The 13457-nt window shown below is 38.7% G+C and overlaps 1 protein-coding gene across 1 annotated transcript in view; it reads right to left on the bottom strand.

Moving 5' to 3' along the window:
• Positions 1–7808: 7808 nt before the first annotated feature.
• The window catches only part of SMC5 (structural maintenance of chromosomes 5), a 62314-nt gene continuing 56665 nt past the window's right edge, over positions 7809–13457 (bottom strand). The window contains exons 19-24 of the mRNA XM_085212859.1: positions 12690–12785; positions 12210–12314; positions 11919–12038; positions 10049–10228; positions 9857–9952; positions 7809–8392 (exon numbers count right to left, since the gene is read on the bottom strand). Of these exons, the coding sequence (XP_085068985.1) occupies positions 8252–8392; positions 9857–9952; positions 10049–10228; positions 11919–12038; positions 12210–12314; positions 12690–12785 (738 nt within the window). The 3' untranslated portion in view covers positions 7809–8251. The remainder of the gene's footprint in view (positions 8393–9856; positions 9953–10048; positions 10229–11918; positions 12039–12209; positions 12315–12689; positions 12786–13457) is intronic.

The following is a 13457-nucleotide window of genomic DNA, read 5'->3' as shown; positions in this document are numbered from 1 at the left end:
GTTCTCATCATACAAACAGCAGTCAGGCTCAGAAGCAGGTGCAAAGTGGATCCAGATTCCTTAGTCAGTGGGTTCCATAGCATCAGTGGCTTGCTACCTGAACAGACCTCTAAGTGTTACTGCAGCAGCGCAGAGGGGGACTGATGCTAATAATGGTGACTGACAGCACATCCCCTCAACCTCTACTGATCATCTGCTTTGGTTTTATCATGTTCACAGTTTGTAATTCTTGTGGGTGGGCAGTGTGGGAATGAGAAACACATAAGAACAACCCCTCCCACCCCCGCGGCCCCCACGCACTTTGGTCATCCATGACAAAGCTATCACACAGCCCAAACTGAGGTAAATGTTATCAATAGATTGTGCTCAAGATTAGCAGCATAATGTTCACAGTCTAAAGCTTTGATTACTAACTGGGAAAGGTTAACATTTGATGCTTATGAGGTTTCCTCCTCCTATCTCTTTTTGGAATCCTGTTTGCTCCTCGCCTCCTTTTAACGATTCGAAAACGGTAAGTACTCCTTCTCACCACTGGGTGGAGGAAAAAAGACTGCGGCTTCTCCTGGGCTGAAATCACTGCTTCTTCAGCTCTTTGGAAAACAAGTGCCTCTTTTATACTACCTACTGCATAACGTCCTATGTCAGAAGTACCTGTTAAACAATATCAAGTTTAGAATTCATCTTGTTCTGGCTTGTTTCTTTTGCTTGCCTTCCCCCACTGTCTAATATCACCATTTATTTTTACCTCTCTTTTCTGGAACCTTTCTGCACAGATACCTAATCATATACTTCCCCCTTTAAATTATTTGCCCCTGATTTTGTTGAGGTCTGTATTCCCTTCATGCTGCCTGTTTCCTTTGTCCTCATCCGCTCTGCCCTTTTCCAAGGTCTCTTGCCAGATTCTGCAACAATTTTCTCAGCTATCACCTGTTCCCTTCTCCTTGCTACTAGTAAAGCTAGCTTTTCACACTACCATGCACATTCACTCTCAACAAAATAAGTTTTGTTTGTTCAGCAAGTTCATGCTTGCATACAATGCTCTTATCTTTATGTGCCACAAAAAGACTGACAATCTGCAAGTAGATGTGCTTTTCTTCATGTACACACCAGGCACATTCACCAAGATTTCATGTAACTTCAGATGCAATTGATGCAAACGATTTGCAATACTAAGATCTATCCAATGTGTACAACATTGCATTTCTAGTTTAGAAGGGTTCACTCATCAACAGAAGAGAGACTGGGCAAGGGAATTGTGTCGGGGGCAACAGAGAAGAAGAAAAGTGAGGAAAAGCAGATGGAATCTAGTGGAAAGCACAAAGATGGGAGCTGCAGGCATGGGATGGCACCTCTAGGATCGAGTAGGACCACAGCAGAGGAAGAGGGTTGCCAGGCTAATCCAGTTCTGGCTTATCACCTTCGGAACCTTCTGCCTCCATTGCTCCTTCTTGCCTTTATTTTTCCACATTCTCACTACTGGATTTCAATATTGCCATTGTAGCATCTGAAAAAATTTCAGTGGTTAAAAAACATCTGTTACCTGCACCAATATTCTCTCAGTATTTACCAGTACAGCCTTAGCAATAAGTAATGTTAGCACTGAAGTAAAATGAAGTTTAACTATCATAACTACTCTGAAGTTATCCTCTGCATACAAAGCGCTACCTTTTTCATCCAAGCTGTTGAGATACGCGGAGGACAGTTGGATAAATGACCTCACAGAAAAGAGATGATTCTTAGCACATTTAACCTGTGAATAAAGCAAAAATATTCCTACAATCTCCTGAAGTCCAGGTTAGGATTTTTCTTAGAGCAGAGGTGAATTAAATTCTCTTCCCAATCTCCTTCCTTCCCAAATTATGAATGGTGGTTTTATTCTGAACTAGCAAGATACTGGGAAAAATGCTCTGTAACAAAAAGTTCTAGGAAAATTTATTCTGGATGCTATGTTTCAGTGAGTCAGAACAGAAGAGAGCAATTTTGGCTCAGTTATTTGTAGTGAAGCTGGAGTGCCAAGGTTCCCCCCTGCCTGCAATGTAGGCTCACTTCAGACACCTCCCACCTGGTATAATGCCAGTTAAATCAACCAAACTACAGTACACCTTTCAAGAAGGAGGCCTCTCTCCCACATCTCCTTCCCCACAACATTCCCCACATCATACACATGGACAGCATCAGCTATCGTAATATTATGCACACTTGTAAAACAGAATGACAAACTGCACTACTTAAATAATTGCTAGCTTTAACACTTGCTTTCAAGAAGACATAATGAAATGGCACAGGAATTGAGCAAGAAAGGTGAAAATTAAGGCCTATTGGTAAGTGCTATTCAGGTAATTAAGTATGGAAACAAACAAGAAACTGCAAGCAAATGCATGAAACCCAAGTCTGTTTCCAGAAGCTGTAAGAAACAGTGTTTGAAAATAACCCAGAAGCTCTACAAATGAAGCATCAGCCAGAAAACTTACTAACAAGAGAAGACAATTAGCATCAGCCATAAACAAAAGCCTCCAGTAGTATTAATTCTAAATATTGCTAATTCTAAATAACATTTGCTATCAAGCCTACAGCAGACACATATTCTGGCCATCAGTAAGCACCTATCATATTTTTTCAGTAAGCAATTTGCAACACACACTAGTTCTGTGCACCATATTATCTCTAACTCAAAAGCCTGTAGAAGTTCACAGACAGCAACAGCCTTAACATATTTTATTTTTCTTTCAACAAAGTACAAGTTTCAAGTAATCACTGCAGTTGTGCAAAGGTCCCTCTTCTGTCTAGTCTGCTACTTTATGCAACTAAATGCTATTTTCTCTCTGCCAGTCACATACATGCACAAGTAACATTTTCAGTCAAGAAACACAGTGCTGAAAGGTGATTTATACATGCTTTTGAATTCATTTACTCAAAATTATTTTATTTCTCATAGTAAGTCACAATTTCCATGCTGCTTCTCCTTGTGTCTCAAAATGTGAGCAGACAGGCGCTTCCCACAGGTCATGGATACAAGATCATACTCTTCAGCTGGTCTAAACAGAAAGGAGTACCTGTTTTGGTGAAAACCCAATTTATATTTTGGCTTTCAGAATGCTTTGGGTTCTTTCCACTTCTGCATTTTAGAGGTAATCTACTGATCAGGAAAAGCTGAATACTATATGCATATTTAATCTAAACTCCTACTCATCCCCTCCTCTTCAAAATCATATTGAAATTATCGTCACTCATTTTTCAAGGAAGCATGTCCAAGGAGCTCAATAGCAGTGGCAAAGCACAAGAACAGCAAGAAAGCTGGCAGCAATTAAGTGCTCAATACACAAGTTAAGGAATGCTAAGGAATATTACAGCTACACTCAGTCACTTAATGTGGATTTTCATGCCTTAATACACTATTTAGTCCAAAATACTTTTTTTAAACTGTAAAAGTTCTTATGATGGATGAGGACATGCTTGTCGCTTGAATCAGCAGGTTACCAACTGCAACTGCAATGGGAGGCACATCGTTGCAACTTGCAGCTCATTTGCAAATAGCATCGGCTGTTTTTAAACACAATGTATGTTTCATAGTTCTTTCTTAAAAGCTTTAGCTAGCAGAGCTGCTGAGAGGTGATGTTCCATTCATCAAGATTACACTGAACAGTTTACAGCTTGTTGCAACGTAGTGGTAACAGGTAGGATGAATTAGTCAGATTAGGATTGTAGTCAGATGATGTTACTACTGACTGAAGGTTCTGATTTTGACATCTCCAAAAAAGAAGTAAGCACTCATAAATCCATCATTCACAGAATCACTGGGGTTGAAAGATTTCCTGAGATCAGAGGCACATTCCCTGCACATTCCCTACAGCAGGTGGCACTGGTAGGTATTCAGGCAGGTGTTCAGTATCTCCAGATACTGAGACTCCACAACCCCTGGTCAGCCTGTGCTGTCTCACTCTGACAGTAAAGTCAGTAAGTTTGCGTGTAAAGTCAGTAAGTTTGTATGAAACTTGTGTTGCAGTTTCTGCCCACTGCCCCTTGTTCTATGACTGCATGCCACTGAAAAGAGTCCACCCCCAACAATTTGACTTCTTCAGATACTTATAAAGAAAGATGAGATCTCCTCTCACTCTTTGCCAGACTGGACAGTCCCAAGTCTCTCATCCATTTTTTACAGGAGATGTTCTAGGCTCTCAGCTACCTTTGTTGCCCTCCACTGTACTCTGCCCAGTAGTTCTGTCTTTTTTGAACTGAGGAGCCCAGAACTGGACATAGTATTCTAGATGTGGACAGATCAGGACTGAGGGGAAGGACCGCTTTGCTCAACTTGCTGGCCACGTTCTTCTAAATGCACCCCAGGACACCACGGGCCTTCTTGGATACATGGGCATGCTGCTGGCTCATGGTAAACCTACTGCCCACCAAGACACTCAGGTCCTTTTCTACAGAGTTCCTCTCCAGCAAATCAGCCCCTAACCTGTACTGATGCATGTGGATATGCCTCCCCAGGTACAAAATTCTATACTTGTTCTTGCTGATTCTCATCAGGTTCTCCTTCACCTAACTTTCCAATCTATTCAGGTCTTGAATGGCAGCACAGCCTTCTGATGCATAAGTCACTTATCCCAGATTTGTATCAACAGACTTGCTGAGGATGGACCCTTCATCCAGGTAATTTATGAAGATGCTGAGTAAGACTGTATCAAACACTGACCTCTAGGAACTCAAATACTTACAGACCTCCAACCAGATTACACCACTAATGACAACCCTCTGAGCTCTGGCAGTCACACTGTTCATAGTCTATCTCATTGTCTACTCTGTCTGACACTCACAAGAATGCTGTTGGAGACAGTGTTAAATGTCTTGCTGAAACCAGTGTACATAACATCCACTGCACTCCTCCCATCTACCCAGCCGCTGATAACATCATGGGTGGCTACCAGGTTGGTCAAGCATCACTTCTCCTTTGTGAATCCACACAAACTACCTCTGATAACATTCTTTTCTTCCAATTCCTTTGAGATGGCATCCAGAACAAGATGTTCCATCACCTTTCCAGAGACAGAAGTGAGAATGACTTGCCTGTAATATCCCTGATTGTCCTTCTTGGCCTTTTTGAAGACTACTGTGATACAATTAGTCCCTCCAGTCTTGAGGGACTTCTCCCATTCTCCAAGAGCTTTCAAAGATGATAGAGAGTGACTCAGCAGTCACCTCTGCCAGCTCCCTCAGCACACACAGGTACATCCCATTGGGGCCCACGGATTTGTGTGCATTGATTTGAAAATCAGAAATTGGTTGAAGAGGGTGGTCATCAATGTCCAGGTGGAGCCTGGTAACGAGCAGAAGCCCCCTGGGTCTGTCTTGGGACCAGTGCTCTTCAACATCTTTATCAATCACATTGATGGCGGAATCGAGTGCACCCTCAGCAAGTTTGCTGATGACACCAAGCTGAGTGGTGCGGTTGACACAGTGGAAGGAAGGGATGCCATTTGAAGGGACCTTGACAGGCTTGAATGGTGGGCCCAGGTGAACCTGATGAGGTTCAACATGGCAAAGTGCAAGGTTTTGCACTTGGACCGGAGGAATCCCAGGCATTCATACAGACTGGAAGGAGTGGTCCTTGAGAGCAGCCCTGCAGAGAAGGACCTGGGGGTCCTGATGGATGAAAAACTTAACATGAGCCAGCAGTGTGCTCTTGCAGCTCTGAAAGCAAATGGTATCCTGGGCTCCATCAGAAGACAGGTGGCCAGTAGGGACAGGGAGGTGATTCTGCCCCTCTATTCTGCTCTTGTGAGGCCCCATCTGGAGTACTGTGTCCAGGTCTGGAGCCCCTGATATGAGAAAGACAAGGAGCTGTTGGAGAGGGTCCAGAAGAGGGCCACAAGAATAATCAGGGGACTGGAGTACCTCCCCTATGAAGACAGGTTGAGGGAGCTGGGCTTGTTCAGCCTGGAGAAAAAAAGGCTGCAGGGTGACCTCATTGCAGCCTTTCAATACCTAAAGGGAGTCTACAAGCAGGAGGGGAATCAACTCTTTCAAAGGACAGATAACTGCAGGACAAGGGGAAATGGTTTTAAGTTAAGGGAGGGAAGATTTAGGTTGGATATCAGCAGGAAGTTCTTTACAGAGAGAATAGTGAGGTGTTGGTACAGGCTGCCCAGAGAAGTTGTGGATGTCCCATCCCTAGAGGTGTTCAAGGCCAGGTTGGATGGGGCCCTAGGCAGCCTGGTCTAGTATTAAATGGGGAGGTTGGTGGCCCTGCATGTGGCAGGGAGTTGGAAATTCATGATCCTTGAAGTTCCTTCCAACCCTGGCCATTCTATGATTCTGTGATTTTGACTCGCTCTCTGATGAGATCCACCTTAACCAAGGGGGGAAGTCTTCCATTCCTCAGACTTAATCTCCATGCAATTATCTTTATTTGTGCATTGCAGTAGGCATGCATCCACAGGACAGAATTTTTGAGACAGGATCAGAGTGCCATTCTCCTGAAGACAGACTTACTTTTATACCTTGCTCAGACTGAAACATGAAAAAGGAACACAATTCTAGGAAGAAACCCCATTAACTTCTACAATGACAGTACTAAGAACAGATAATCAGTGCTATTCAGGCACAGAAAAATTGGGTCCTAAGATAAGTGTATGTTAGCAGTTTCCCCTATTAGAGCACTGAAAACAGTACTTCTCATTAAGTGATCCTCAGAAACTAAAGATTTTTCCACTCAATAATAGCAGTAATAAAAATTTACCTTACATGTTCAGGGTTATGAGAAGCCAAATATTCTGAAGACCAATGAACACATCTGAGGACAGACCTTCCAATAAAGTAGACAGACAAGCCTTGTACCTTCAATTAATTCAAGGACATTTTCACAGCCCCCTAAGTCCTCGGACTACAGTCCTAATTTTCACACTCACTAACTTCTGTCAAATATGTGTGGATGGATACTAATCCTCATGGAGTTAACATGGTCAGACAGAGCTCCACAATAGCTGTCAGTCTTCTGACCTGTGATGCAGGTCTATGCAGTTCTTACCTATTTTATTCAAAATAAGAATTCTTTACTTTTAGTGCTTGAAAACCTTCATATCCTGGCTTAAGTTTTGCTGTGAGTAATTTGTTTTTACTACCTCATTCTTGTGTGAAACTCCCAATTTTGTGAGCAGTTTAGCAACAGGATGCTATTAAGAAAAACTCTCATTTAAAATCAAGTGGACACCATATTATGTATAGAATTCTACTTAAAGCTTCTTTCCTGGTGAAAAAAGCTTATTTTCTGATGTTCTCAAACTCACTTGTTTTTGTGTACATTTTAGATATCAATCATAGTTTTCATCTGTTTACAAAATCTATAATAGTTAACTAAAGAATCTGAAATGTATTTTAGGTATTCAATGTGCTACTGAGCTGTATACAACGTTCTATTGATAACATTTACTTTCCAAGATTTAACACCTACTCTACTGACTAATTCTATAGTTAAGGATAAAAAGCTACTGTATGTACAATCACTCCAGCACAGCTAAAGACTCCTCATACCCAGTTTTACTTTAAAAAAGTTACACATCACTGAGTTTCATCTCTGCAAACTAACTAGCTCATGGCTTCAATTGTTTCAAAAACACCTGGCTCTGCCACATCTTCTTGCTGTAGAAAAATAAAGATCTTACCCTTCCAAGAATACAAAATTGCAACACTGGCTAAAAAATAATTACAATAATGAAGTATGTTACCAGTCTACTCATTAATGTAAGTCTATTTTCACAAAACAAAAAACAATGCACAGTTACTTATACGCCATTATCTTCTCACACATCTTCTGTTTCACTCGTTTATTCATTCAAAAACTTTCCATTTCAGTTGGAAAAGTTGGGGAACATCCTTAACTGTGTTAGGGAAATACAGTTTAATAAAAGTAAACTCCAAACTTCTAGAAAAACAAACAGCAGTTTAGTCCAATATAACCTAGAACAATTAAACATATTTTTTATACTATTGAAAGTAACAAAATAAAGAAACTTCCTTTTTATTTAAAATATTTTTTAAACAAGCCACTATGAAAGATGTAAAAAAAATCATGCATTTCAAATCCAATGTATTTTTACAAAGTTTTAACAATCAAAGCTCTTAAGCATTGACCCTTTGCAGTTTCTCATCTTTTACAATTTCTGAAGATCTGAATGATTGATATTATAAAATATTCTATAAGAGCATAAAATATTTTATATATGTGTGTATATGCATATATATCATGTATGTATCACTGTTTATCCATCCTTCCAAGCCGACGCCGCCACCTACAGAAAGCCTGTAAGTTCCATTTGTTTGCCTCCACCATAAAAGGTCCATTGTAGACAAACAGCAACGTCATCTTTTCATTGTAAGTGAGATTCTGCAATAGCTGGGGAAAAACACAAAAGTCGAAGTTAAAACAGCAAGAAATGACTGTGTTCCACATTACCTACAAGCAGTGAAGAAGGTAAATGTAAAGTTTATACCTTAAAAGTTCAACACTACAGGATGAATTTCCTAATTTTTCTGGCAGATGACGTATAGTTTCTTCCCAGAAACCCCCAAAGAGACTGTACATATAACTTAGGTAATTCACATGTTGCATTTGTTTCTTACTATGAAAAAAAGTTTCTATCTGTACCTTCCTGCTGTGAATGAAGTCTTTGCATACTTGCCCTGTCAGGATTACCTGATTTTAGATTATTTTGACCTTTAATCTTGCTCTATAGAAAAAAACATTCATTCCCTACATGATAGTTATTTGTATCATAGTTTGATATTACAAACGCTGATTTTCAAACCCAGGACTCACTCCTAAGAAACAAACTCACTCATTCTGTCAGTGAATCACAATTATCCAGAATACAACTTTCCTTATCTTTATTTACATGAAGTGGTATCTCAATACAATTCCTTTTAGTAGGCCATTACAACTTCAACATCTGGTTATCATCTACTTATGACTGATTTTACTGAAAATCTGAAAATCTGATTATGAAAAAAAAAAAACCAAAAAGCCCCAAAGAAACCAAAAATACAATATGGCAAACAACTCAAAATTTTCTCTTCACAACAGCATGATGCTGCTGAACCATGGTCCTACACAATCCTTGATCTTCTTCTTACCATAAATGTTAGACTTTTTTAAACTCTGAAGTTTCTTCTTGCTTCTCATTTTTGCTCTGATTTTTGACTAACTTTGCAAATTCAATTTTTTCCCCTTATCTATTCTTCGTAATTTCACAATGAGTTCAACTTTTAAAACAGACTCTGAATCCCCAGTCATCTTCTATAGCCCCCACACATGAGAAGCACTTCTATTTGGAGAGCTATACTTTCAATATCCATTCAAGTGACTGTTGTTCCTCAAAGTAAGAAAGAGAAAAGTAGAATGAATGATAAGGACAGAAATCACAGAAACACAAAATGAGACAGATATATAGAACAAGACAGACAGAAATAACACAACAAAGAAATGACCAACTGTGTGGAGATAAGTGAACCACAATATCAAAAGGAATAACAAGCATCACCTTCCCTCTATTTTTATTTATTTTAGGTAACTGCTATAGCTGGCTTTTCCTAGGTCTTTCAATTGTTCTTTAAAGAAAAGTATAGCACATAATATCCCAGATTTTCTAAAATGCAGCAAAGGTGGGGATGGAGGAAAACTGACATTTTGGTAAGAAGTATAAGGCCCATTCTTGCCTCCCTGGCATATAAATTATTGTAAGTTCCCATTTAATATTAATCCCTTAGATAACACAAATCAAAGTTACTCAGTGCTTACAGAGAATCTGTCACACAAAATTAAGCTCTCCTACACACAAAACTTTCATTTTCAGCTACGTACCTTTGGTGTAATTAGGAAGTACTGTGATGTGCTTTCTTTACACGCAGTTTTCACAAACATTTCAAAAACTCTTCTTTCATTCACTGGATCCATGCCCTTAAAGGAAAAAAAAAAAAAAAAAAGCCTGTTCTCTCTACTATTTGCTAAGTATCTGTATAATATGCGATTATTTACTGTGCAATTGATTCTCACCTGATTTATTTCATCTACAACCCTGAAAGGACACCTGTTGAGTTCCTGTAGAGCCATCAGGTACAAGACAGTTGAAACACTTTTCTCACCTCCACTCTGATGATATGGAGTCAATTCATGAAGATCAGCAAAGTTATGGAATTTGACTCTTATGCGAATCCCGTATTTGTCGTACTCTTCCTATAAAAGTAAGACCACTCTTTCAGAGAAGAAATTTTTCCTTATATCCAACCCGAATCCTTATGTGCTAACCTGGCACAACTCAAGGCACTCTCTCTCCAGTGCCACAAGAATATTGATAACAATAGTACTACTGCCTAGAGGGCCTCTCCTCTCATGTTTACAGATAAGGACAAAAGAGTCTTCTGAAAACTGTACCTATTGACATTTATCGACACCCACTAAACATTTATGGAGATAAAACAGTGGATGCTAGCACAGTGAGGTGTTGGATCACCTCTGCTAGTACAGACTTTTACAAAATGTGGCACGCAGGTTCTTGTTCATCACTAGTGAAAATGAATACCTAATGGTGGTGACTGTGATGAAAAATAGTGTTCTGTAGCTGAGAACTTGCTCTATCAAATGGTGTTATTGTGCTCTTTTATCTGTAGTAGTTTTCATGGAAATAAATAGGAGGCAGTACTTTCAGAGCAAGCTACATATTTAGCTCCAATTCACTTTGCTTTTAAACTGCTTTTTTGTTTTTCTCTGCATTCTTTTCCACTTTATTTTTAGATAAAGAATAGTATTTATGTAATAGAGAACTGTCTTTGTAAGTAACTTTTAGAAGAATTGAAAAGCCTCTTCTCTTTTTATGTCCCACCACTTCATACTAGCTCTTATTCATTCTTAAGCACTGTTCACATATAGAGCTTTTCCAGTTACTGTTTTGTACCAAGCAGTAAGTAACACTTCAAATACTTTAAGAGCTGCTGGAGTAATTTACTGCAAAACAAAAAAAAAGGAAAAAAAAAAAAAAAAAAACGCATCAACTATTAATGCTGCAAAATGTATGCAGTACCTAAAAAAATATATATATTTAGGGTCACCATTACAGCGGTTAATTTAAAACAAAACAACCAATTTCTCTTCAACTCACTACAATGAATATCACTCACTCCCCAAAGTACCACTGGAGCTTAAAACTTTTCATCAGAGGTTAAGCGTCAGTAATGATGTAACAGGCTGATTGCTACTGCTCCAAAACAGCCAAAATGCCAAGAGCTGAGAAAAACCATAGATAAAATAAACTCATTAAAACTGTACCAGCTTTTAGCCACTAAATTGTAATAAAATAGCACAAATCAGCAAAAATATATACATACAGAAGTATATCAATAGCATAACAGATTCACAGGTAAAGTAAACGTAGTGCTTCTCACTGAGCCTTGTAAAAGAATAACAGAATGAAAAAAAATCAGAACTAAAATGCACGCTTCCACCTAATACAGTAAGAAGAAGGAAACACGGACAATGTTCTGAAACTTCATATCATGCACTGCTCACTCACTGCTTTCCCTGAAGGCTATTGTTTTGGCAGAATGTAGAACCACTTTCAGAAATTCAGCATCTAAAAGAGCATTCTCCAAATGAATCTTCAATGAAAAGAAGAAAAACAACAATTTTGTGTTTGAGAATGCTGCATAGTTTATTCAGCTGTAGGAAGCATCCAAAAATCAATGAGTTGAACTCCTATGCAACTGAATAAAGACTCATTTTCATTTCATCAGATTTATCAGTCAGTTCTAGCACACTGGTAAAAAAAATGAACTTTAAACAACATCTTCCCTACAATCCAAATAAATACTGATTAAGTAACAAATTGTCAAGTGAATGCGATATTATTCTAGGTGAAAACTAGTCATACCTCATTTTCCACATGAAGATCAACTTCACCAACACTTTCCATAGAACTAAAGAAGCCACTGAATTTCTCATTAACGCTCTCAATCATCTTTTTCAAGGGGTTTAACCATCTTTCTTTTATCTAGAAGTGAAAACATCCATGTAAAATAATTTTCTGTGATTTTTCTTTAGATATCAATAAAAAATACCATAATTACAGACACTAACATCTCACTTTATGCTGTTATTTTTGTACTCCTGTTCTATTCAGATGAAGACACACTAATACAGAATTGCTAATTTCAACTATTACCTCTGAAATACTTTGCTTATAGTTATCCAATTCCTTTTTATTTTCTTCTATATCTTCCATCAGCTTTTGTATTTCTTCCATTTGCTTACTGCATTCTTCAACAACCTTTTAGAATAAGAATGAAAAGCATACACAATGTTTACCAACTCTAACAGCAACTGGAAAAATATGATCCTGCTCAAACACAATCATATAACTGTTACACTGTACACTGAACAAGACATTTCCAGCTTTAAGGCACATAAACTGTATTTCTCATTTCAGGTTACTGCAACTTTTAAAAAGAAAAAACAGGCACAGAACAAACTGATCTTTAGGAAGAACCTACTTACAATTCTAATAGATGCAGAATCTGGCATTTACACACATTGTTTCTGCTGTCTAGCTTATTAAACCAAGAAATCTAGTACAGAGTGGAAAGTAAGTACGATACGGGTGGAAGAAAAGGGAGAGAGGGTGGAGAGAAAGAAGTGAACATACTGAAGCACTCAGGCCTGTGAAACAGGAGACCCTCGATTTCTCTTCATTCAGAAAAGCATCTATTTCCTCCAGTGTGTTTGGAAGAGTCTGAAAAGCCTAGAAGAGAAAAGATGTATGTATTTTACAGCAGTGGTAATGAAGAGCTCGTTTGCTAAAAAGAAATCAATAAGCCAGCCAACATTCAATTACTTTTTTTCAGGATGCCTCATGTTCAAAATTTTAACACAGCAAGATTTCCTCACAAACTCTTCTGGACAGAGAATTACGTCCACAATGCCTATCAGAGATACACAATTAATTGTTCCTTGTTTGCCTGACTTGTGCAGATACAGGCGCTCGGATATGGCATAAGACAGGGCTATGTATGTTAGGTAAGCTATACAAATGCTGCCAAAGGCTGTAAAGAACTTCAGGTAGGTAGCTAGACAGCCCAGATTTAAGTGCTTTCATTTTACTCTCTTTAAGCAAGAAGCTAGAACAATACGGTCTTGAACTTGTTCTGTGAATACAAACCTACAAATTTGAATTGAGATTTCAAATGACTTCTTCTTTTCCCTGTGCACAGAACAAAGTTAGAGTAATCCATATTCACTACTGGAATATGCTTTAGAAGACCAAATAGAATGACAGGATTGTTAAAGTCGAAAAAGACAACTAAGATCACCTAGTCCAACTGTCAACTCACAACCACCATGCCCACTAAAACATGTCCTTAAGAGCCTCATCTACACATTTTAAACATCTCCAGGGATGGTGATTCCAACACCT

Source organism: Meleagris gallopavo, chromosome Z (assembly GCF_905368555.1).
Source record: "Meleagris gallopavo chromosome Z, MGAL_WU_HG_1.1, whole genome shotgun sequence".
NCBI lineage: Eukaryota > Metazoa > Chordata > Aves > Galliformes > Phasianidae > Meleagris > Meleagris gallopavo.
The sequence above is the reverse complement of the archived record's forward strand: the minus strand, read 5'-3'. Positions and strand labels throughout refer to the sequence as shown.